General features: G+C 42.7%; 3 protein-coding genes across 8 annotated transcripts in view; 1 reads left to right on the forward strand and 2 right to left on the reverse strand.

Annotated features, from left to right (window-relative positions):
• Positions 1-8,630, reverse strand: part of mfge8b (milk fat globule EGF and factor V/VIII domain containing b) — a 23,450-nt gene extending 14,820 nt beyond the window's left edge. For both annotated transcript variants that reach the window (XM_060061792.1, XM_060061791.1), the window contains exons 1-3: positions 8,424-8,630; positions 1,137-1,259; positions 785-916 (exon numbers count right to left, since the gene is read on the reverse strand). In XM_060061792.1, the coding sequence (XP_059917775.1) occupies positions 785-916; positions 1,137-1,259; positions 8,424-8,505 (337 nt within the window). In that variant the 5' untranslated portion in view covers positions 8,506-8,630. The remainder of the gene's footprint in view (positions 1-784; positions 917-1,136; positions 1,260-8,423) is intronic.
• Positions 7,395-19,344, forward strand: abhd2b (abhydrolase domain containing 2, acylglycerol lipase b). Of its 4 annotated transcripts, XM_060061806.1 has the most exons (12): positions 7,395-7,527; positions 11,041-11,229; positions 11,391-11,459; positions 11,627-11,839; positions 12,234-12,409; positions 13,377-13,544; positions 14,815-14,998; positions 15,312-15,404; positions 15,609-15,710; positions 15,808-15,877; positions 16,247-16,331; positions 18,667-19,344. In XM_060061806.1, the coding sequence occupies exons 4-12, from the start codon at positions 11,649-11,651 to the stop codon at positions 18,861-18,863; spliced, it is 1,266 nt and encodes a 421-aa protein (XP_059917789.1). In that variant the 5' UTR covers positions 7,395-7,527; positions 11,041-11,229; positions 11,391-11,459; positions 11,627-11,648; the 3' UTR covers positions 18,864-19,344. The 4 variants fall into 4 exon arrangements, with proteins under 4 accessions (XP_059917789.1, XP_059917790.1, XP_059917791.1 ...); XM_060061808.1 differs by lacking the exons at positions 7,395-7,527; positions 18,667-19,344 and adding an exon at positions 18,248-18,357 and having other exon boundaries at positions 10,724-11,229; XM_060061805.1 differs by lacking the exon at positions 7,395-7,527 and having other exon boundaries at positions 10,742-11,229.
• A 108-nt stretch (positions 19,345-19,452) lies between these two features.
• On the reverse strand, positions 19,453-24,378 carry rlbp1b (retinaldehyde binding protein 1b). Of its 2 annotated transcripts, XM_060061819.1 has the most exons (8): positions 24,261-24,378; positions 23,444-23,489; positions 22,545-22,673; positions 21,952-22,156; positions 21,396-21,574; positions 20,912-21,070; positions 20,453-20,563; positions 19,453-20,025 (listed from the first exon to the last, which is right to left on the reverse strand). In XM_060061819.1, exons 2-8 carry the CDS (start codon positions 23,453-23,455, stop codon positions 19,897-19,899), a joined length of 924 nt encoding a protein of 307 aa, XP_059917802.1. In that variant the 5' UTR covers positions 23,456-23,489; positions 24,261-24,378; the 3' UTR covers positions 19,453-19,896. The 2 variants fall into 2 exon arrangements, with proteins under 2 accessions (XP_059917802.1, XP_059917801.1); XM_060061818.1 differs by lacking the exon at positions 24,261-24,378 and having other exon boundaries at positions 22,545-22,750.
• Between the last annotated feature and the right edge of the window lie 1,146 nt (positions 24,379-25,524).

Consider the following 25,524-nt stretch of genomic DNA (forward strand, 5'->3'; position numbering starts at 1 on the left):
CTCCCCTACAGCTAACATAACCACTACATTTGGCGGACAGCTGAAGCTACTGCCAAAGTGCCAACATCAAGTAAAGGGACTTTCAGTAGTAGTCCTCTCCTGTCAGGGTTTCTCGTTGTGTGGTTGGTACCTCCATATTTAGGAGCTGGTGTGAAGTAGAATTCATTGTGCGAGAAGAGAATTTGAATCTGGCCTCACTACCTCTCCCCTAGCTCGAGAACTCATCAGGAGGTACATTTCACCCAAAAGGCACATTGGAAGAGAAACTAATGGAATCACTAAAAATAGTATAAAATGTTATGCATATTGCAAAGCTGGAAGCATGGAAACATTTAGTGTAGCCTGGAGGATTTATGTATAAACAGGAAGATGGGGAAAAAGACCACGAAAAAACGAATTCCAATAGATCTGCTGACGGGTTCTGCTAAAGCAGTCAACACATGATGAGCTTTCAGAAAGCGCAGGACGGCCGAGTGCCAGCGAAAAGACGAGAGTTCAGCGCTTTTAACTCATAAACATCATCCTAAGCTGGCAGCTGATTAGATGCTCCTAAAGGCTCAGCGTCAACCGTCCACCGATGTAACTGTTTGAACTTTGCTTGAAGCCTTAAGTTGGAAAAATCAGAGCTGTCCCCTACACCCGGTGCAGCGTTCAACACCAGGTCGGGCTTCAACGCGCCAAAGGAACACATTGGCAACGCTGGCAATGCCGACGCTGAGAGCTCATCATGTGTAAACGGCCCTGACGCGAACGAGCGTGGAAGAGGGGATCAAGAGGGGCTTACTGTTCTGGCAGTGCACGCCCTCGAAGCCCAGCTGGCACTCGCAGACGTACTCGCTGAACACGTCCCCTCGCCGCGTGTGGCCCGTCGCAACGCAGACGCCGTCGTTTGTGCACGGGTTGGGGTTGCACGGCCCTGTGGTTGGAGATGGAGAGAAGCGCCGGATGAATGTCTATCTCCTAAATCATTGCAATAAATATACGGACCAATCATATTTATACTTGAGGAGTAGACACTAGATCATCTTTAAATCATAGAGCCTCACAGCTGATACACAACATTGTAGGTACAAATCATAGAACCTCAAAGCAGATGACATCGTTTTACATTGGAGTTTCGATGTCCATGGTCTTACCGGTCTCCGTCTCGTTGCAGGTGTCTCCGGTGAACCCATCGGGGCAGATACAGATGAAGGGCTCGCCTGAACCCGTCACACAGATTCCTCCGTTACTGCACTTGTTCACTACGCAGTAGTCACCTGGGGACATCAGGTGAGATCAGATATCAATACTTCCCTAATCTAAAAATCATACAGATATACATAAATATCTTTACGTCTTTATCTATATACAGTATATCATTAAAAAAATTGCATGTGTGGGCTCTGTCCCTCAAAGTCATTGTTGAGTGGTTGATCTCTGTTTCAGACATCAACTAATGCCCCTCCAGATTGGAGAATGTGATGGAAAATCTACATGTTGTTACGTTTTTGGTCTATCTATGAACTTAAGTTTTGTTACTATTTTGTGTGATGCATATATTGCCTGCCTTCTACTCTCCTTGTGGGTCATTTAAAGTGTGAACCTTCGAGGGTCGTGTGATGCATTTTATTGCCTGCCTGTTCCTATGTTTTTGTGTGTTGTAAATCATCTTCCATGCAATCCTTTGATGTATGGGCCTGTTCCTCGACCCCCTGGCTAGCGTCAACGAAGCCAGAGGGTTACATGGCACGGCCGCCACCCCCTCCAATGACATCCAGGGGAGCTTCAATTGTAAAGATTACCATCTGGTAAACAAAGGCTTTTGGTTTATTGGGGGACACACCCCCTCCAGAACCCAACCCAAGTGAATAAGAACTCACGACTCGGAACAATCAGGGGAATTTTCCCGAGCGTACCTTTAGTATGAAGTAACACGCAAAGAGAAGCTCCCATCTGAGGCCTCCGATTATTGTAATGTTTGCCTGTTATGTTGTTTGTTGATGCATGTTGTGATGTATCTTTGTTCGTACTTTTTCTTACAAATATATATGACCACCAATTGTCTACAGTATCGTGTGCTTTTTGCATCTAAATATCTCATCTGTCTTAGACGCAAACTCTGATAGAGAAATTGCCACGACAAGAAGTTCTGCCTAGCCGGTAAACAACTCTCTAACTAGGGCATCTCAAACAGTATCTGCCTTTGTAAGTGTCTTCAAAAGGGGCAAGGAGATTTCACACGAGCCATCTTCCTATTAAGGAAAAACTAAAAACAAACAGTGCAGCAAAACGTGTGCTGCACTGCTTGCGTCCGTCGTCCTGTGAACCATGAAGTGCTACAAATGGGTGTCAATCACCACCTCGCATCACATCCCGTAACACATCCTCTGAAATATTGATGTGGTGACTGTGCTGGATGAACCAGTGAAACACCTGATCGCTGCCTCTGCTAGAGAACCCTGTTTCAACTCATGGTTTCTGAACAATAGCCCTTTCTTACCAAAAACACAACATCTGAACACTCACCATGCTATCTCACTTTCTGTGTCATAGTCTCGCACACACAGACCAACAAACACTTGTTTCCCTCTTAATACTGCTAAACCAGACAATATTAGCAACATGATATAATGATCATCCAATAATAACCATTACGGACTCTTTCCACTATTTAAAAAAGATTGTATTTATTCAGAATAAAAAAAATGAATGTTAATAGAAGGTTGCAACAACATTTAAATGTGTTTAACATTGTCCTTTTGACCCGGTTTGGTCACTGAACAGAGGCAGAATTCATGCACCTTTGTTCTAAAACCAGTGCAATCTTTGCCATTTTATTTACAGTGTCAATGCATTGGTTTATTTGTGCTGCATCAAATATTTCAACCGTATCAGCTTATGTCTATGTGTTCTAATAAGGTGAATTCAAAAACCACAAAGCATTGGGACCCTGGCAAATGAGGTTGGGGCATCTGATTTTACAGTCCAAGGTCACCCAGCTAGGCGTTTGTATCATGGTGATCCTGAAAAGGGGAATATTATATATAATTTTCAGTAGATAGTTAGTAGTAGTTAAGGAAGAGAGCTGCTGGATACCAGGGATCTCCTAACTGATTATGTGGAAACTGGAAATAAAGTCTGGCACGTATTTGGTTTCAGATCAACTTTTCAGTAATATTAAAAATGCAAGTTTCATTTCACTAAACATTTGTGGCTACAGTTCCCACACTGTTTACAGTCAATAAGAGGTGGACAGCACTGTTTGCGGTCGGAAGTGCATAATCTGTACACCAGCTGACTAAGCAACAATGAGCCATTTCACACAAAACAGACACTGGGCCTTTCCAGTAACACCTCTCCGATGCCCAGTCTGGCAGTCTCTAAGCCATCAGGGTCAAAGGGAAATGGTGGCTGATATGTGCAGGTACAGGCGACATAACATTTGCCTTGGAGAGAGACAGCCCTTGCACAATAATATTATATTTAGTTACACAAGGAAAACATATGATAATGAAAGTGATATTTCGAAAGGGACTGAAAAGAGTAATAAAACACCAGGAATGAGAACAGAAAAGGGTTTCACCCAAGATAGCCTTGCCTCTCTAAATATTTCGAATTGTAGTATACACTAGCATATTAATCCTAGTACTTCAATGATAAAACCTTGGGTTCTAGTAAAGATAACAATTGCAACATGCACAACATGTTTTGCCAGAAGTTGAGGAATTTGGCCATTTTCCATCCCTTATGATTTGACTGATTGTACATGAAGTACAGCGTTGGCTTCCCAAGTCTGAAATTGGCACCTTAAGAATTATAATGTTGGCCTTCAAAATAGAATAGGTGGTTGGTGGTGGCTGTTGTCGGCTCCTCTAGTATCAACCGACCTCAACCATACAGTAAAAGTGGATTTGTAGCGCAGATAAGTAATGTTTTGAAGAGTCAGTGGTAATACTAATAGGATAACAGGCCCGGGTATTTTGGTTCAGCGGGACGAAAAATGCCACACTTCCTTATCTAGTTTACCCACAAGGCCACCTCCAGATATACAGCATACTGGTGCTTACTGCTCGCTTGGGCAAGAAACTTTTGAAAATCAATATACATGTGCGTACATGTGCGTGCATCGGAAATCTATTTCCACATTCTGAGTGGCTCTGTGATCGAGCAAAGTCATGGTCCCAGCCAACATGTCTACCTATCCTTTTAGTGGCCATTTATCCATCTGTCCTGCTCAGAGAACGAATTAACCGCCTGTAAAATAGGTGAACTCCAACTCACACACACGTTATACATCCCAGGGTAGTTGAATAAACTCAGTGGTAGTTGAACCAACTAAATTAAATTCCCCAAGGACAACCATTCTCTAACCCTAACCATTCTTACTCAAAAGTACTTTTATGTATCAAGAGAATAGTCTGTGGAACAGAAGCAAGTGTATCCTAACTGTGTAATCTGTGGTGGTTGAAGAGGAGTTGGGCTGTGGACCAGAATTGCTTTCGGAAACATTAGTGCGGAGGGCGACACTGCAAGACCGTGGTCGAATAAAAGCCTTTTGGGAAAAAACAACATGTCATAATCCGTTTGTCTGTTTAAACTAGAACTAAATAAAACAACCCATTTAATAAAAATAAGTGAGGATGCTTTTAAGGCAGAATCGTGCAAACAGAATCCTGTGCTGTACCACAATGTGAGTCTACCCATGACCATCTAGTTACACATGTGACAAACCTTATTTTAGATACGTGGATGGGTTAGTTTCAGGGAAACTTTGGCTGTTGTTCTGGCTTTCCGTTATTGTGTAATGCTAAATCACCCATAAAAACTAATGACTTGTCTGGATAAGGGTTGACACACAATAAGACGAGTCCTTGCATGCCTTTGCCTCTTTGTTTTGGAGTATTAAGTGTCTCAACATGTAGGCTTCGAACTAAATCCATCTTACTAAATAAATGCAATACAACAAGACCAACAAGTTTATGATGGTTCGGTTGATGTGCACCTGCAATCTAATGATTGTCTATTTATCTTAAATGGATAAACCTGGATAGCTACGCCAACTAAATTGGACAATTGGAAGGGCACAATAAACTAACAGCAGTTGCCTAGCATTTAAGACTATAATCTTTTTCACTCTGTTTTTAACATAGTAATTACAATTTCACTAGTTTCTGCTGTGTTCTGAATACAGCTTTGATTACATCAACCATTATGAATCTGCTCGTTCAGCACCTACTGGGCTCCTTACCATCGGCAAAACCAGGAAGACGCCAGAGAGCGTAGGGTTAGTGGTGGCTTAAAGCACTATGTGTTTGTGTGCATAATCTATATAGGATAGACAAAAAAATGATTTGAATCTATGTTTGTGCTTGAACACTGCCATTATGTCAGTTCCGAATTGAAACCGAATCAGTTGTGAGACATAAGCAGTGCTGTAATGTCCATGTGTCTCTGCCCCTGACTGAGTGCAACTATAGTGGAGTCATGTTGGTATGGGCTCACCAGTACCACAGGCCATTGTGCTGGTGTATGTCATTATGAGTCATGAACCCATGCCTTTACCCATGATTCCCAGGCCCAAGAATGAGATCCAAATACCAGTCAGAAAATACACCGCAGCAGCCACCTAATGACTCTGTTTTTGCAATCCAAAGTCTGGCCCTGGCATCCCAATATTTTTTTTTACCATTGTACTTGAAGGATGCTGTACCGGAACTGGCATTGTGAAAATAGGAAGTCAACACTACTCTGTAATGTACACCCTGCATTGTAACATTTCAATGAACAAAGTAACCACATCATATCTCTTATATCTCTTATGTCATTTAAACATCACATTCTAGCCAATATAATATAGGCAGGCAATTTCTTGTTGTGCATAAAATAACTCAAATGTTATCAAAACTGAAACCTTATTAAAATATGTTTAATAAATCTTTATTTCTCAACTTGAATTATATATAGAATATATTGAGGTTGGTCCTCTATATTTAGGTTCCCTTGCTGCCCCTTGTCAGTTACTGTGGTTTCTGCCTATGGTCTACACTGTATTTATTTCGAATATTAGTATACTTCTTTTGTACATGCTTCTGTGTGTTTCAGCTCTGTGTTTGGGTTCACCATCTGTTCCAAGACTGACAGTTAGCAGGTGCTTCCGAATCCATCCGAGAAGATCAGCCAGCAGGCTGGTGCCCTGAGCCAAGGTGGAAAGACAAGGCTACACAACTCCCTGGTAACTATCCTTCAGGGGCCACTGTTTACATGAAGATCATAAACTACAACCATGCTGACTAGGCTGCGGAGCTGCCTCAGGACACGGGCGGAAGGGGAGGGAGGGGCTATCGGGACACTTGGCAAACCTTGTCTCGAGATAGGTTGGCAGCTTGGCCTTAATCAGTAGGAATTACAACAAAATTATTTCAAGGAGAATTAGAATCAAGGTTTGATGACACATCTTTTTGGCCTTGACAGTGCTGGGAGTACACTCTGTGGACAATATCTGTGGATATGTACCCTTTCCTGTTTTCATTTAAAATAGTTCATTATAAAGTGGTAAAATGGTAAGAAGGGTATAGTTAAAAAAAAAAAAGGAGCTTGATATAGTTTAGTATAGGCTCTGAAATAATCTCTTATTAGGGAAATATTTGGCAAAGTAAATCATCAATTATCTGAAACAAGAAAAGTGCAACCACCTCCTTGTGAAGAGCTATATATGCATGTAAGGGCAAAATTATCCCTGTGTGTGTCTTAACATATGCAGATATGGTTATGTCAGCAGTCACATGTGTATGCCATCCAACTGCGTGAACATCTCTCTCTCTCTCTACCTCTCTTTTTCTCTTTCCCTCGCTCTCTCTCTTTATCCTTCCCTCTCCCTCCCCCCCCCCCCCCACCTTCTTATTCTTCGACCACCTTAGAAGTGTGAAGCCAGGAGTATTCAGTAATCTGCTAGTACAACTTTAAAGCCACCATCTGCCACAAAGAATAAACAACAAAACCAAAGCCTAAAAATAAACTGTGGACCGTCATAAAGATGACCCAGGGCTGTATAGGTAGTCCATCATCTTCTGACTTGGCATGGTGTGTGTGTGTATGCGTGTGCAAGAACACAAGGATAGGCCATGTCACAACCATATTCTCTACACCACGTCATTGGAATTCAAAGCTGTTCAAATCTGTTTAAGAAAATCAACGTGTATTTTCCTCTGTGGGCTGGAATTGGCAGGACTGCTCCATGACTCAGGGACCATCACTGACAGATGGTGCAGCCAGTTTTTTTTTTAGGGTTAATGACAAAAACACATGGATGAAATCGAAATACATTTACCTGAAGAGGGCGTAACATACAGGATTTCTTTTTTCCAATTGTGTTTGTTCACACACAATTTGGGAATGTATCTTGTATAGCCCTAGTTTAAATTCACTGCCTCTAGTGCTGCATCCGTCTCGCTCTGATTACATGGACAGATCATGACTTCTTGTTAGTGAAAGGAAGTTGACAATTTGGCATTTTAACTCCATTTCCGAAATGTGACTCAACTAACGGTGAGCTACACGCCTTTGACGCCTGGTACTACCAGTCCCAGACATTACAGTACTTACATGTTTATCCAGACCGTAAATTTGGTAGGTTTGTTATCATATGCCCTGTATTAAGAACATATAGACTAGAATTCTACGTTATGAATTCTCGCTGTAATCAACATTTGTAAGGCAACTTAATTCAAATATCATTTTGACCAAATGTTCTTGGTAGTTTTGTCTATAAAGGTGTTATAGACAAAAGGCCTACCACTTTTTCAGGTCATATCAGTACTTTAAATGCTTTCAACTATTTGTAAAAAGGTCTTCTGAGTATTTAAGGTAGGAAAATAAGCTTTACTGTTCATACAGACAAAATAAGTTACCGTCGTAGCCCGCCTTCTGGGTTGTCTGAAAGCAGCACACGGAGTGTCTAGTGGGGCACCATTGTCCGCTGCCCTAGATGGACTGCGTGCAGCGCGCGGATGCAAACAAAGTCAATTGCCTTTGGCAAGAGCCACAACAGTTAAGAATAATGGACCGTGTGCCTTAGTGATAGTTGTAAGAGAGCACTTTGCGCTAAATTACCCGAGGGAATACAGGGCTGCCATAAACACGGCGTATGACACATTAGCCTATATTACGCATGTCTTGGTACCTCGAGAGAGAAAAACAAACTAAAGATCTGAATCAGTAGGATACTAATTTCTTTTTGACTACTTAGAGATTTAGCCTTCTTACTTTTTGGGCAGCAAATGGCTCTGCTTGCTATTCATTCGGAGCAATAGACTACATCTAGTTTAGTCCTTGCAGAAAGGGAATTTAATTCCAGTACCGAAGTTAACCAAGAAGCAATGAGCACCGATCCCAATGAGCAACGTGGTTTGGAACAACAAAATGTAAACAAAGAAGCAACTTACCGTTCACAGTGGAAATGGCACCGAAAACCAAAGAAACTGCGAAAAGTGGCAAATAAAGTGAAAAACACGATAGTGTCTTCATTGTTGCTGTCCTGAAGACCTTAATAAAAAAGTATTTTTGTACAGCCAAAGACGTGGGACAGTAACTGCTCTCTGTGCGATGCCGTTGCAGCTTTAAGTGTTAGAGCCTACACTGGGAATATGGCAAGCAACAGCAGCACGTGTACCACAGTGGTGAACCAATCATATCGCCCTTTATAATTGTAACCCCTCCCCTCTCAGGGTGTGACTTCAAAGGGATATAATAATAGCGACACAGCAAAAGGCTTTGGTGGATTCCAAGGTGTTAGTCACTTGAAAACCATCATATAGCCTAGCAGCGATATCCAAGAAAATGATATACCATTTGTTTTATAAGATTTAACTAAAAGATGATATGCTATGATAGTTTGGTTGTTTTCTGTAAATGTAATCATTTAACGAGTAATCCAGGCAGGTATTTTGTGTGTCAATTACCATGTTAGATTAACAAGAAACACAGGTAAGCAAAGGCTCTTAATCCTTTCCCCCCAATAACATATCTTAGTCTAGCCTACAGGCCCACTATTGAGGCAGTCTGAGAAAATGCCCATAGTGGGGCCATGCATGAAATCCTCTTCAGAAATGCAGATCAGGGTCAGCAGTTTATTGTGCTGAATGGTTGAAGTGTGGGCGTTTCTTCAGCCAGAATCCACCAATGCTGTGACCAAAATGAGTGGGCAGCATCACATTTTCATAATTTAGCATTTCCAAAGCTAAGAATTCGAAATAAAATCCATTAGTATTTCAATATCACACATATCACATCTATGCCAGCACAAGGGAAGCAGTCATTTTCCTTGTCAAACCGTCATTGGGCTTCCTATAATCATTGGGAAAAGCTTTGAGGAATCCATCTAACTTTAATCCGAGATGAAATAAATAAGTCAAAGGGAAGTCTTTTCTTTAGTAAGGAGACTGCTGCAAAATTCCCTGATGTGAAATTCACAGTTTTATATGACAGCCTGAAAAAAAGCTTTTCTGTAACCTAGTAACAAGCGCATCTGAAGTCATCAGGGCTGACCTCATGCTATTACCACCATAAGGAAGGAGCACAGAGCTTTCATCACTTTGATGGCAGGCTTGGGTTTTCAAATGACTTTGTTATGCAATGTGAAATGATTTACAGGAGAATACACCTTTATACATCGTAAATAACATGAATTATAAACAAATGTAGATAATACATGATACAAATATCTTAAATATCTAAGTATTCATGTAAAATATGAGCAAGACTGACAAGTTTAGTTTGAAGAAGACAGGTGTAAACACTGTTACACACCCACCCACACCTTATCCCCATCGGTCAAGGAACTCCCTTGACCAAGGAACACACGGAGGAGATCCGTTCTCTAGGGGAGAGTGAAGGTTGTCTTTTCACATCATGTCTGCCACAGGTGTGTGAGAGAGAGACCCACCCGAGTCACACTTTTTTTATGATATTGTATGCAACCCATCTAAATCAAGAGTCGGATTGTGTGCTTTGATGCATGCTGTGTTTTTTTTTTAAATGTTTGAGATGTACAAATGTTCCCAGAGGGAGTAGATCAGAGGAAGGTCACGTGGTTACCTTGGGTCTGGAAAAAGACAATCAGGTGACTGATTTCCCACCAAGACCTCTGAAATAAAGCCCTTACTCATGACCAACCACTGTGACAGGACGTGGTTAATGACCAGATAGTAATGATAGATTGTGCTCTAATGAGATGGAGTGGGTTTGATGTTAATCCCTGCTGTATGCATTATAATCCCACTGCGTGAAATAGAGGGGGTTCATCAGTGACCTTCAGTCCTCTGACAATGTAAGAGGACTGTGTAAATGTAACGATGTAAGACTTACATCATTACATTTACACAGCTCGAAGTAGTGGCAATTGTATTGCTTTGACCATCCTCAGATAATATAAACTTGAGCATTTTGGTAGATTAGGAAGTTTTAACTAGTTTCTTCCCTTATAACATATATTATTCTTCATTTAGTCCTATACTATATCATGTACTGCTATTGGTTGCCTTTGAAATAATATAGGCCTGCTGCCGGTATTTAGTTATTTTTTACCTCTGTGGTCATATTGTAAAAGAAAATAAAGTAAAGAAAAATAGTTGGTGAACATTGCCCCTCAGTGGTCAAAAGAGTCCTCAAAAGATCCCCGGCTATGCCACTGCAGGGCTATCATACAGTTAGGTTTGGACGAATATGGTAGACCTTTAAAGTATCAAAACAATTTAAATATTAGGAGATAAAATAAGAAAATAGTTTGTATTAGACCTACATGTAAGTGCTTCATTTGTAGGCTATTTGTTCCGGTAAAAAAAACGGACTTATAAAGCCAACAACATTATCCTCGACAATACCCGGCGGGCAACAAAGAGCGTTGATGTTCAGTTATGTTCGCTTCGAGCAGTGGCTTTCATACCAGTTGTTCTGCACTTCACTACACCACCCTACACACTTCTACACTTCACTACATCACATACTTGACTAGCAGGAAGTCACACTAGTTTGCTGCTCCGCGTGACTTGTCACTTGTTGCAGATGTCAACCAGGGGTAGCGCGCGCCGAGTAGCCGAATAGTCCCCGGTCTCGCGGGGAGACTTGTTTGGATAAGATGAGAAGTAAGTATTTTGGTATGCCGGAGTTCTAGTTTGATACGCCCTTTACGGAAATCCGTGACTACGGAAAAACAGCGGAATGGCCAGATCTCGACAGTTTACATTTCTGAAGGTAGGTTTCCTTACAATCGGTACTATTCAGGTAGATCCGAGTGTATTCTGTTCTATTATGTATAACACTGTTGTGTGTGGGTAAATATAACTACGAATGAAGACCTGATAACAAATAGAAGTACAATCTGGATTGTTCTCTCTTCCTCCTTTCTTTTCCAGCCTCAATAGTAACCAAACCTGGTAGAGGGGATGTTTTAGCTTGTTGACAAAGCCGTTGTAAGTTGTAAGGTGAGCAAAAGTACGATATGTCAACTTTTTTGAAGAACATTTAAGCTCAAAGGTAGAAAGAAAAACAAGTTAGTGGGGCGGGGTCTCTCTGCTTAGTTCGCCTTGACCCTCCCAGACAACTCATTTTTAAAACCAAATTGTTTTCTCCCGTTTGTCAACACGTTCAGGTGCGGTTTCTGAGTGGAGGTCATGGCTTCCCTTGAGGAGCTGCCCCTGTTGCCGGTGTTTGACGGCGTGAAGCTAGCAGCCCTGGCCACCGTCCTCTATGTCATCGTACGGAGTCTTCACCTGAAGAGCTCCCCCGCTCCCCCCCATGTCACCTATCAGGACACGCCTCTGAATAGATTCCTGTTCAAGTCCTGCCAAATACTGACCCAGGAGTGAGTCCATCATATCAGTGACTATAGTGATGTTGTCATGAGGTTAATGCCGAATCAGTCATGAGATGGCTTCATTTGAAAGTGTTGTTTAAGAAAGTAAAGGATGCCTAGTTTGCTTGTTTTTGCTATAGAGAGATGGAAGCCACTGTTTTTGAAAAAACGAATTACATTTGTGCATGTGTGGTGTAACCTCATCCTGTCATACACAAGTATAAAATTGCCTCATCAGTGTTTGAGAGACAAGTAAACATTTAGAGAAGAACCCTGGGCCACTTCAGTGGATTGAATAGGCCTTTGGGGTACTGGAATGTCCTGCCTGTCTATCTGTCTATCTGAGAGTTTCTTCTAACACAGGAGTACTGCTGATGCTGGTGTTTGGGTGTGTTTTGTCCAGATACATCCCTCCATTGCTTTGGGGTAAAAGCGGCCACATCCAGACAGTCCTGTACGGTAAGATGGGCCGCGTCGCCACCCCCAAGCCGTGCGGGGTCCGCACCTTCCTGCCTATGGAGGACGGGGCCACCATGACCTTTGACATTTTTGAAGCGCTTGGAGACCACAGTACGCAAGGTAAGATTACCTTACATGAAACGAGCCATGTGAGGAAGTTTTGTGTACAACAGACCTTTGTCTGTTTCCCTATTTGCTTGGCTGGGGGTCTAGATAAAAAAACACATTTGAACTAGAGCTGTACAATTAATACCAGTCAACTTTACCATTTATTTGCATAGTTGCCTTTAGATCTGATCATCTTGGTTTTTACAGTGTGTGAAGCCAGCCTGATCATAATTTTATGTATCGTGTTTATAGTCCTCCAACCACAAACTGTTATTTACTACTATTGGATTGACCGTCTAGTTGCATGGGACAGGAAAACCATTCATCTGCATCTTGGAAGGTGTGTGTGTTTTTGTGTCTTGGCAGGAGCGAGTGTGTGTGTTTATGTATATATGTGTGTGGTTGTCTTTGTCTTGTGTGTCTTGTGCTTTGTGGTTGTCGGTGTCTTGGAGGGCGTGTATGTGTGTGCCTTGGAAGGAGTGTGTGCGTATGTGTGCGTGACTGTCTTGTAAGGTGCCCGAATGTGTGTGTTTGTCTTGAAAGGTGTGTGTGTGTGTGTGTGTTTTTATCTTGGGAGGTGTGTGTATGTGTGTGTGTCTGTCATGTAAGGCGCGTGTATGATTGTTTATCTTGGAAGGTGTGTGTGTGTTTGTCTTGGAAGGTGTGTGTGTGTGGGTGGGTGTTGGAAGGCGTGTTTGAGCTTGTCTGGGAGACGTGCATGTTTGTGTGTGTGTGTGTGTGTGTGTGTGTGTGTGTGTGTGTGTGTGTGTGTGTGTATGTCTGTCTGTCTGTGTGTATCTGGGAAGGCATGCGCAGCGCACCACAGAAGCCAATTAACTAAGAGATATCCAGAAGCCTGTACTGATATACAATGACCCCCTGAAGCCTTGCACATGCTGGCATGCATCCGTGTGTTTTGGTGTGTGTGTGTGTGTGTGTGGGTGGGAGATATACCGTGTTGCATGTGCTACCCATACAGATGACATCACCATGGTTATCTGCCCTGGGATCGGTAACCATAGCGAGAAGCAATACATTCGAACCTTTGTGGACCACTCCCAGAGGAAAGGCTACAGGTGTGCTGTCCTCAACCATCTGGGAGCCCTGCCCGACATAGAGCTCACCTCCCCGCGCATGTTCACCTATGGTAAAGCACCCCACCGTCACCACACACACCTCCCCGCGCACGTTCCCCTGAAGTAAAACGCTCCGCCGTGGGTTCACTTCTCCTGGACATGTCGAGGTGTGAAATGCAATGGTTTGACTTTTTGTTATTGACTTTTTGTGTGAAAGAATTACACTCTGGAGAACAATTGTGAGGCATAATCATCGTTATTATTAATAAATGAAAGTTAATTTAAGTTTGATTATAAGATCTGGAGACATATTAGACTTTTACGCCTGCTGAGGATTAAGTTATCGTTATCAATTTCCAGGTAATTCTGGAAAAAAGAATCAACAGAGTCAGACGCATGTAATCCTCTTATCTCACTCACAACTTGCATATCCTTTTGTCCACTAAACTCTTTTCAATCTTCGGCAACATGCTGCAACATGAGGAATGCAGACACACAAACACACCTACTTATACACATATACATATATACAAACAAATACAAACACACACAAACAAACACCGGGCCCTGTTTCAATAAGCGGAATTTCCAGGTTAAGCGGATATGAATTCAGGGCAATCCAGACATGTAATTTTGAGGAACCAAGATAAGACTACTCTGTGTTCAGTTACCATGGCGACATATGCTGTGAGCATAACCAGTTTTTCTTCCTTCTGAGCATAGTATCTTAAAGGGGCAGTGTGAATAATGGACATCTGAGCATCTAGCAGAATGGTCAGAAATTACGATATAATATTCATAAGTAGGTTTCAATCAGTGTATAATCCCATAACATAAGATTAGATGTTAGTTAAAATGAGCTATATATATAAATCTACATAAACACAATCTTACTTGTAAGCTATGACCTAAGCTATGACCATGTTTGACCTCAAAGCCACTCTTTCCATAGGTATGTAGTACGAATTAAAAGAAGTGGCTGAGACTAAGATTCAACCCAATAGACACTGAAATAGCAATGTTTGCTTGAGAATTCCCTTATCGACCACATTTCCAGGGTGCGTTAGAGGATGATCTTTGAGGCCTGTCATGAACGCTCATCTTCAGATGAGCGTTCTATCCGAGATCTGGTGAACTCTTTGCCTAACAATTGATAGCATCCGTTTTGTAAGCCGGTTTTAGGTTAAAGCTAACCGACTACTACAAATGGCCCCCAGGAACAAAGAGGTTCAAACAAGCTCCACTTTTGATATCCTCTACATGTCAGCATGCACGTGTATACCTAAAACCAATATATGTGAATCTGTGTTCTAAGTGCAGTGGGTCACTATCTCCCTACAGGTTGTACCTGGGAGTTTGCAGCCATGGTGAGCCACATCAAGCGGGAGTTCCCCCAGACACTCATGGCCGTGGTAGGCTTCAGCCTTGGGGGGAACATTGTGTGCAAGTTCCTGGGGGAGAGACACTCCAACCAGGAGAGAGTGCTCTGCTGTGTGAGTGTGTGCCAGGGATATAGTGTTCTAAGGTCAGTTTACAGAGAATATGACTAACTAACTACAACACTAAACAACCCAAGTTTTAGGCCCAATCCCATTTCTACCCCTTACCCCTTCCCCTTCCCGCTCCCCCTTGTTTTGAAGGGGTAAGGGGGAAGGGGAAGGCGTAACCCCTTCCCCTTCCCCCTTCAAAACAAGGGGGAGGGGTAAGGGATAGAAATGGGATTGGGCCCTAGAAGGCTATAATTATGAGGCTTCAGTTATACACTTACTAGAGACTAGACTTTGATTTCAACCTGGGAGTGTTTGTGTGTGCCACGTGTGTTTGTTTGTGTGTGTCAGGGCCCAGGAGACCTTCCTCCAGTGGGACCAGGGCAGGAGACTCTATAACTTCCTGTTAGCGAGCAAGATGAAGAAGATCATCCTCGCTCACAGGTGACACAAGTCCATTCAGCATTAAAATGTAGAAATAAGACGCATAATAATATTGTTACTAATGTAAATCATGGATTCAGATCAATTCATCATTATCATCTCGTTAACTTTTTTGCTGTTCCTTTTAAAAAGTGTAATAACTGAAAGACATGCCGTGTCGTATTAAACAACATCTATAATAATACATGCTATGTTGTGTCACAGGGACACTTTGTTTGGCACCAAGTCCAGCAGACTGGATGATGCAGATCTGAACAGACTGCGGGCAGCCACCTCATTAATGCAAATCGATGACACCATTATGAGGTAAACACCCATGAATGGGCCATTCACAGATACGATTTAGCCACAACGTCCGTTGGGAATGAACTTGAAATTGTGCATACATTTTGTTTCCCTGCAGGAAATTCCATGATTACCACTCGTTGAAAGAGTACTATGAGACGGAAAGCTGTGTTCAGTACATGCACAATGTAAGTCAGGGGTAAACATAACCATCACATAAAAACATAGAATTAAATTGAAGGAGCATGGCTTTAACTTTTTATGAGGAAATGTAATTGCCTGTAATTGTGGGAGTGTATTTAGAGCTGCAAACTGCACTTTTCTGTTCGCCCCTTTATGTTTTGATTCAATAGTGCGTTAATTGAGTCTAATCTTTCTCAACCCTTTGACTAAATTAAAACACAAAATTGCTGATGACACTGCAGCCTTTACTTCCACCTCCCATGCCGCTCCTATTAATGATCTTCTTCGAAAACATGGCTACAAATCCAGCATTCTGCCTGCCACCCATCTAACTTTCCATTTGCCCGTAATGTGTCTTCTCTTTGTCACCCCAGATCTCAGTCCCTCTCCTCCTGGTCAACGCAGTAGATGACCCCTTAGTTCACCCGTCACTGCTGGCCATCCCACGCACACTCGCAGGTCCATCACACTCATCCACCCTGCCTTATTAATCCCAAATGGGAATTGCGCCACATATTTGTAGCACGACACAAATAAGTGCTCAAATCATATTGTTTTTAACGCACTGTAGCACACAGAGCATGAATGCAGCATGGCTGTATTTTTCACACTAGGGTCAAAAAGGAAATGTCTATTTTGGACATTGAATAATTGTCAACCAAAAATATGTCATATATAGGGTTAGGGTTAGGGTCAATGCAGTGTATAGTAGTGCACCTAGCTAATAATGTAGCCTCCCTGTTCCATGCCATGAACAGTCTGGCACAATGGAACACTGTCCCACATTCTACATTCCGACAAGTTCAGCCTTAAGGGTAAACTCCCTCAGTCGAATTGCAGGTAGCTTGTTGACCCAAGCAGTGTTAGTGCAAACTGAACCTGTTTGTTAATGATCCAGGTACGAGGAGGGGAAGTGTTTAACACAAATGGATGAATGAAGTTACCAGGCTGTCGCTTCAACACAAGCTTACAGTACAGAGTCTTCTCTGAGCTCTCTTCAAGGGTGCCTCTCCCTAGACAGTCTTGTTGAATTTTTCATTGCCACATGATCCCTGTGCTGTGTCATTATTTATAAGTGCAGTGTGTTGGGAGTGTAGTTTAACAGCGCTGACCCCACTGCGAGTAAATCAGTGAGCTCTAAACGACCGATTTCAGGACGCGATTTGGATACATGGTGGAAGAGGGAATTAAAAATGTTTCATCACAACCATATGTTGAGAACATTACTGCCGTGTGAGATTTAAATGCCACAAAGCGATCTCTTTCAGCTGACCTACTTTACACACACACTGACCCCACTTAGCTGAATGCAGTGGAACAATGTGCTGTCAACTAAGATGTGGTTTCCATTTCCTGCTTGTTTGTAGTAATTTCACTGCAGCGTTCACTTAGCGATAATTGATTTGCATCACATTGATGCATTTTATATTATGCTGATATTTTCATACAATATCACAATATTACTCTCACCACCTGCGTTCACACCAAAAGATGCATTTGCTGCCCGAACGCGCCGCAAAACAAAAGTTTTGCAGCGCGGCAAAGGTTTTGCGGCGCCGCAAAACTTTTGCTGCGCCGCAGTTCTGTTGCGCGGCAAGTTTTGCCCGCGGTGCTTCTGAATTCATTCACAACCATGGCCGACATTACGAGCATTGCATGTCTTTACCTGTTGTGGAAGAGGGAGAGACGTCGGAATGCCCGTCGTTTATGGGTTCATGAGACCATTCGGAGCCGTACAGAGCTCGGTGAATTTCACCGTCTTCTGCAGGAGCTCCGTCTGGATGACGAACGCTTCCAGCGCTATTTGAGCTATACTCCGGCCCAGTTTGATGACCTGCTAGCTAGGATCGGTGCTAGGATCTCTCGGTTGGACATTTATACTTATATATATATATGTATTGGACACTTATAACTGGCCACGGTGGTGTTGAAGATCACCGGGTATGCGGAGACTGCAATTATTATCTTCTCCTCCATTTTAGCGCTTTGATCTGGATCAGGTAGTGAACTCAAAGTCACTCCAAGGGAGTAACACTGATTGGCTGTTACGGTATGTCACTCAGTGGCAACGCTGTTGAACGCTGATTGGCTGTCATCACGCGTTTGCTGCCGAAAAGTTGAAATATTTCAACTCGAGCAGCATTTGACGCGCCGCAAAATACGTGAACGCGCCCGCCGCCCGTGCCCGGCAGCGGGCACGGGCATGCTGCGCTGCAAATCAGATTTTGACGCGCCGCAAATCAAATTTTGCTGCCCGTTTTCTCGGCAGCAAGTGCTGCGGCAGCAAAGCACCAACGCGTCTCTACATTCACTTTGAATGGGATCGTGCCGCGCGTCAACTTTTTGCATCTTTTGGTGTGAACGCAGGTTTACAGTGAACGACACAAATGGATAGAGCACCGTGTGTGACAGTGTAGACTGACAGAAATGGAAAGTATACTGGGATCGCAAATCATTGAGGAATCCAAAGACATGTCTTCCTAAGGTGCACACCTTGACCATTATATAGCAAACTCATTTATCCATGTCTGCAAATCATTACAGCACACATAATCAAATTAAATAGGTGAGAACAAACACATTTAATTAACTTGAGCCAAACACCCCTTTAGCCTTTTCAACGTTATATGAATGCAGTTCGAAATGCCTTTCTAAGTAACCTGGCCTTTTGTGTCCAATGAATGCTGAAGTTCAAGCTATGTGACCACAGATATGTGGCACGTAGGTGAGAAGTACAACACAAAGCCAATTTTACCCTCCCCCCCCCCCCCCCATCTTGGGTTCTCGCCTGCAGACAAAAAAGCCAACGTGCTGTTTGTGCTGACTCAGCACGGGGGTCACCTCGGCTTCTTCGAGGGGGCCGTGCTGTTGCCCAAGCCCCTCACCTGGATAGACAAGCTGATCGTCAGCTACACCGACACCCTGTGCCAGTGGGGACGGCAGCCACCCCACACCCCCCAGGATGGACACCGGCGACGCAGCGCCCAGTGACACCGGCACGGGGCCCAGACACGCCTTCACCCGGTGACGAGGGCCAGGAGAACTAAACACACGCCTTCCATTGTATGCGTACCGCCACCGGTATATACATGCACACAAAGAAACGCACACACTACCCCTCTCCAAAGCATTCTTACACACCCACAAATGGAGACACAACGCCTCTATTGCTTTTATTTTGATCTACCTCCTTCGCTCTAGCCTGCTTGCAAAATGCAAAAAGTATAGTTATCATGAGCTTACTACAAACTCATGTGGAGCTATTGTATAATGTGTGAGACGGGCAGCCTATAGTTTCAAAATGTAGGCTTTTGATAAGAAGCCTTTATCTGCACTGTACTACCTCCCCAATGGCTTAACTGCTACGTTATTGAGATGATTATTACATGCCAGTATATTCTCAGTCTATTTGTGTGACTGGTAATCCGTTCACTTTGAAGGACCTTTTGCTTAATAAAACTAATTGTATGTACATCTGTTGATTTCTTTGAATTCATGCTCACTTTACCTATCCGTGCATACGAAATATGCAGATAACACCTCATATTCAAATTTAGTAGTATATAAATAAACAAGGACATTTATGTAACATTTATATACAGTTTATTATTCTTTCACAAAATGGTGCAAATCTGTGCACCGGGTTCACAGGTGCATCCGGTAAACTTTTTTTTAATTCATTGTTTTATTATTCTCTTGGAAGCTTGGGCCAGCCAGTTTACTGAACAAGCTGTGTGGGTGAGGTGTATCAGATGGGGAAGGCTAGATTATATCAGATCCATTTCATTGATATTTGTATATGTTACTAATTGTCCGAAGAACTGCACATAGCAAATAAGATGCTAAGTAAAGTAGTATGTCAGCTTTTTTCGTCAAAGCATCATATTTAACCCATTAGTAATACTACGTTGGATACAAAATCTTTCCCAATGTTTTTATGCAACCACACAGCTATAGATGTTGAGTTACAGGGTTTGAGCCTAGAATAGCTCCCAGATTTGTATACACAAGGAGGAAGGGATTCCTAGTCAAACAGTTTGGCAGCTGTTTCTTTTCCATTGTATTTGGAAGCTTTCCCGTCAAAATCAGAAGGGAGGATGTCCTCCTCAAACTCCTTATAGTAGGTGTCCAGCTCATCTCCGTGGACAAAGACCTGGGTGGGAGGGACGGCTTGTTACAGAGCTTTTATTGATCAACTGTTCAGTGGTGCGGCTTCATTTGAAAAACATAAAAACATTTTGCTATTGTCTGGCCTGGCTTACTAATAGTATCATTTGTCTGTCAGTAGCAAAAGCAACTTCTTGGAAAGAGTGTGTGCTTTCTGTCTATACAACGGTTTTGTTAGAAGCTAGTTTGCATATTGCACACTTTTGGATAACATCAAATAACAATGATGTTATCTACCATTCATTCAAATGACTAAACTCTTATCATTAAATCAACAGCGTACTATTAAACATTTACTTTTTGGGTTGGCTTGAAACAGACTTAACTGTTGTGCATCATGCAATGTTTTGTAATTTAGTATTATTCTCAGTAAACAGTCCCCCAGCGACTGCAGAAAGGTTACCAGTACTTACTCTCTCCAGCAGCTTGCCCTTCATCAGGGGCTTGACCACGTTGTAGGTGGTGGTGAAGTACCAGGGCTGGTGGATGAAGTGGACCGCTTTGAAACGGGCCGGGAAAGAGTCCTGTAGGCGTCCAAACAGGGGTTAATAGATAATGATTCAGTTAACGAAGTGAGGATGATCTTTAGTTATCAGGATCGTTCTCCTGGGAAGTATTTTAAGGAAGAACCTCCGTACCAGCCTGCATTACCCAGATATTGATAAGCTGCGTCTATTGTGTTCAGTGTCTTATTGTGTGCGGTTTCGTCTTGTGTGTTTAAACATGCCATTTTTCTTAAAATGTACATATTTTATGGCTTCAATCATCAGTTTGCTTCGTCGCTATACGTAAATGTGTTTTTTTTCCGTCATGAAACATTGTTTAAGACGGAGCCCTGTGTACATCGAGTCCCAACGTGGGAGGCACCTCACCTGCAGCATGTCCACCATCTTCTTCAGCTCTGTGGGCTTGATCCCGGAGGCCTGCTGCACGGTGAAGCCCTTAAAGTTCTCGATGATACAGAGGCCGTTGATCTGCGTCTCCTCGTTCTCCAACAGCTTCTCCAGGATCACGCAGTAGGCACGAAGGATCTATACACGCACGCACGCACGCACACACACACACACACACACAGACACAATCTGTCAGAGGAGGGTTTCACACATATTCCAAGCCGCTAATCTTGGTGCTTTTTCACCATTATCATAATAATAACTTGTAGCTTGTTAAGTACCAAGATGTTAGGTTTGAACTTTTATGGAACTTCAGCGCATCCACACATGATGGAAACCCTCCTATTACATCTGGAAGAGGGCGATGGTCTGGTTTGGCGTCAGAGGTTAAGGACAAGTTAGAGTATAGAGTGGGACCCATTGGAGATGTTTGTGGTCCACCGTGGATCCTTCCACACGTTACCTCATCAAAAGTGATCTCCTCGTAGTCCCAGTTCTCGATGTTGAACAGCAGCACCACGCGGCCATACTTGTCTCTGCTGGGCAGGATGCCCGGGTATCCAGCCTCGATGGTGCTGCGGACAGCCTCTGGGGTCAGGTTCTCAAACAGCTCCGGGTAGTCCCTCCTGAAACGCACATACCCTGGAGCAAGACACACAGAAACACACTGAATACATCTGGAGACAATACATGACAAATAAAAAACACTAAACAAACATAATTAGTCATTTGAAGCCAAGACTGGAGTGTTTCCCAGGTATTTGTCAGTTTGAAAGTTGATACTTTCAAGGAAATACATTTTACTCTCAAGGAAATATATAATAATTACAACTGTAAGTAGATACTTTAGTAGCTGTAAGTGAAACCGACTTAAAACAAGTCAACGGCATCCATGTTAGGAATCTGATAATGTTGCGAAATCATTTCTTTCCAAGAAAGAAAGATCGGGGCTCTGGCTCTGACATTCAAAAATGTCCAAAAGAAATAAGATGTGGTTTCTTTCTAGCTGAGAGACTCACCCTTCATGAGCTCGTAGGCCCGGTTGACGTCGTACTTCCTGGCGCGGATGAAGCGCACCAGCATTCCATCGGGCTTCTCCCCGAACGCCTCCTGCACGGCCTTGACCAGGTCGTCCCCCCCCTCCGCCTTCTCCTTCATCATGCCCCGCAACTCCTTCACCGCGGCAACCCGCTTCTCCTCTGTCTCATTCAGCTCATCCTTGGCCTTGAGGGGTCAGACCATAATGAGGAAAACTTCAACATCATGATGCATGGGTTCTGACTTGTATTGGCAATTACCAACACATTGTTGTAACCGTACAGCAAGGTGTAGATACAGCTGGGGAAGTTAGAGGGGTGAGCTGAAGAATGTGTTGTCTTTTCAGTTTTGTCCCAAATACTAAATAGAATAGTTCTGTACTTGCACTTTGGTTTAAAACTAATTTTGATACCATAACGGCAGTCTAGCCGGGTCAGATTTTCTAACCTGATGTATCTCCTCTCCAGTTCTTATTGTTTGGAAACCACCTGCCTTGAATGGCGCCTTGAGCTTTTGTAAGTATTTTAATTGATTGATTGATTGATCGAGTGACGCGTGTGTTGGAGCGCCTCACCTTCTGAACGGTGTGGTCGGGTAGCTTAGCACAGGTGCCGAACACCGGCCCGTGGTCCTTCACAGAGAGGTGCTCCAGCTTGGCCCTGAGAGCCTGCTCCTCCTCCGACACCATCCGGAAGGTTCCGCTCTGAAACCCAGACATGACCCGTCTTAGCCAGATGCCACCGCTCATGGAGCACCGGTTCAGCCATGTCATTTGTTATGCTATAAAGAAGATAATTTCATGCATGGGAGAACTCCTTGGCATAGACTATATTTTACAAACATTAGACAAAGTTCTATAGATAGTAGGCTCTGAGGTGATGAATGGTGATACTAATTATACTAAGCTCAAGATTTAGATGTCAGGGTTCTCGTCTTAAATCTTGGAGCACAGTAAATATAAACTAGATTCTGACATTCCAAAATAAATCCAGAGTGAGGCAAGATGCAGCACACAGCCTTCTCATCAATAGGCCTCTGTTTCACCATCCTAATCGCTCTCACATGATGGAGTAAAGCCTGTAAAGACATCAGAAAGACCAAAACTAAACCTGCTGAGGGCAAGATTAGCATTCAAAGCTAGTACTCAACATCTCAGTGCTAACACTAATGGCATTTGCTCGTCTTAACCAATAGTTCAACTATCAACCCTACTTTCTCTTAAATACCACCTCTACCCAAATGTGCCTAGATTGGTGTAATGGGTTTTCATTAGACTTATAGACTGTGTTTACATTATAGACATGGTCTATAACCATGTACACACATGGTTATAGACCATGTGTGTACATGATAGGAAAAACACATGGAAACTGTTAACCTTAATTTCAACCTTGACGAGTCTATCATTGGATTGATGCAACAACACGTGATGGAATCACAGTGAGTCGTTAGGGTATGAAGGAATGTACTTACAACGACAGCCATGTCTTCTGGAACTTGAAATCAGCTTTTCTACGCTCTGGAGCAAACCACATTAAATCAGGCTTGCATGGAGAGAAACACTTCCCCTATTGTACGAAAATAATCTCTCCTCATCCTCTGCCGCACTTCTGATCCCTGGGCTATATTTAGTCATTTCTCATTCAGCAGGTGATTTGTTGAGTGATTTTAAAGTGTGATTTTCATAATCAACCTTTGACCATTTATCATCTAAATAGTTTTACATTCTAAAGACTAACCATAACTGGTGTTTCATCCTTCTTTAATAACACAGAACCAGTATATTCTCCTTTAATTTATATTGGATTGTAGGTGTAGGGCAGGAGAGGTTAAATTAAAATACAATACCATAGTACAGTAGCAGATTGGAGACTAAATCATTGAAATTATCCGATGGTTATGCGACACAACTTTCACGATTGTGTGCCATATCCCCAGTGGGAATAATTGACTATTATACTCGACTCAGGGGCACACCTAATTCCCAGATGGACGTAGTAAATGTTTTCCAAAAACACACTTACTAATGAGTGCATAATAAAACTAAGACCAATTAATTTGCTAATTAACTACACCTTGTTATCCCTCGTCTAATAATAGTAATAAAACATTGTATTTAAAAAGCACTCTAGACATTCAAAGACTATTCACATGGCCAATCAATTCAATAATAACACTTTACGCAGCGCTTTTCTTAATATTCTATGACACTTAACAAGGCAATCCATTCAATAAGTTAAAGAAAGGGGTCGCCGGTAGAAGGGGTTCAGATGGGTGGAGGGGTCCTTACCTGAGTGGAGGTTCTGCCGGGGAGTCACAGCGCTCAGTGTGGGCCGACGGAGCGCCCTCTGACCATTTGTACCGTTGGGATTAGTGGCGTCACACCAGATTACAAACAACTATTAGGTTTTCAGTTAATCATCATAAAACAATGCAGGGGGGGGGGCGCGGGAAAATGCCAGAGCTCGGCCAATAGCAAGGCTGCTGTGATGTAATAAATGACACTGATTGAGTGATGTAATGTCAGACACTTGTGATAAGGGGGCGGTTCTATGGTGAAGTAACATCACAGGGGATGGGGGAAGTACGAGAGACCAGTTTGAGGTCAAAGAAGCCATTGTGAGGAACCGTTCACTCCCTCTTACGCCAGCATTGTTGACGGGATTGAGCCTAAGACCAGGCAGAGCATGTGTTTTAATTCACATGCTCACATTTTAGGAGGCCTTGTGGAGAAACAGCTGATCACAGACTCACGCTCTCACATTCTGCGATGTATTATCCCTGTTAAACATTTAGAATTTATATTAGTAATAATAATCATAAAGAGCAGAACCTGTTGAAAGGAAGATCAAAGGATCTATAAGAACGGTTATACAAAGTAGACCTAATTGAGAAACCAGATCTATCTCTCCTAGCCCAAAAAAACACTTGTGATCAGAAAAACATTCAAACCTAATCGGTTGAAGATAGAATAGTCGTGATCACATAAATTATGTTGATGAGTGCTCAATTATTCTCAAGACCATGAGTACGGTAATATAAAGATTAATGTAAGCATTGAGAAAAAAATATCTTTCTGCATCATAAAAATTTTTGCTCTGTACAATACGAACTACATTGAATTGTTGCTGAAACCTTTTTTGGTGTAGAATACTGATTGTTCTATTCATGTGGTGAACTCATTGCAACCCATCCACATACACCGCTGAACAGGGGGCAGCACTGAATTAAAACATGCATTGCCATTTACTTTCCCTTCATGTTCCCCCGAGCCTCGATTGCCACCAAGGCAAGTTTTACCTCCTGATGCAATGCAAAAAGAGAGCTTGTGGAATAAAGAAAAAGCACTCCCAATCTTATAAACCCTTACTGAGCCGCTAAGCAGGAAGGTCCAGGGAGCTAATTTAGATGGACAATACCAGGCTCTGTGTTCACCATGTCCTGAGCCTCGTTTATTACGTACGTTGCTGTGTGCTTATGGTATAGAAGCTAAGCCAACCTATTTAAATGTAAAACATTATGGGCCAGGAACGAATAACCAAATACTGAAATCC

Source organism: Gadus macrocephalus, chromosome 9, assembly GCF_031168955.1.
Source record: "Gadus macrocephalus chromosome 9, ASM3116895v1".
NCBI lineage: Eukaryota > Metazoa > Chordata > Actinopteri > Gadiformes > Gadidae > Gadus > Gadus macrocephalus.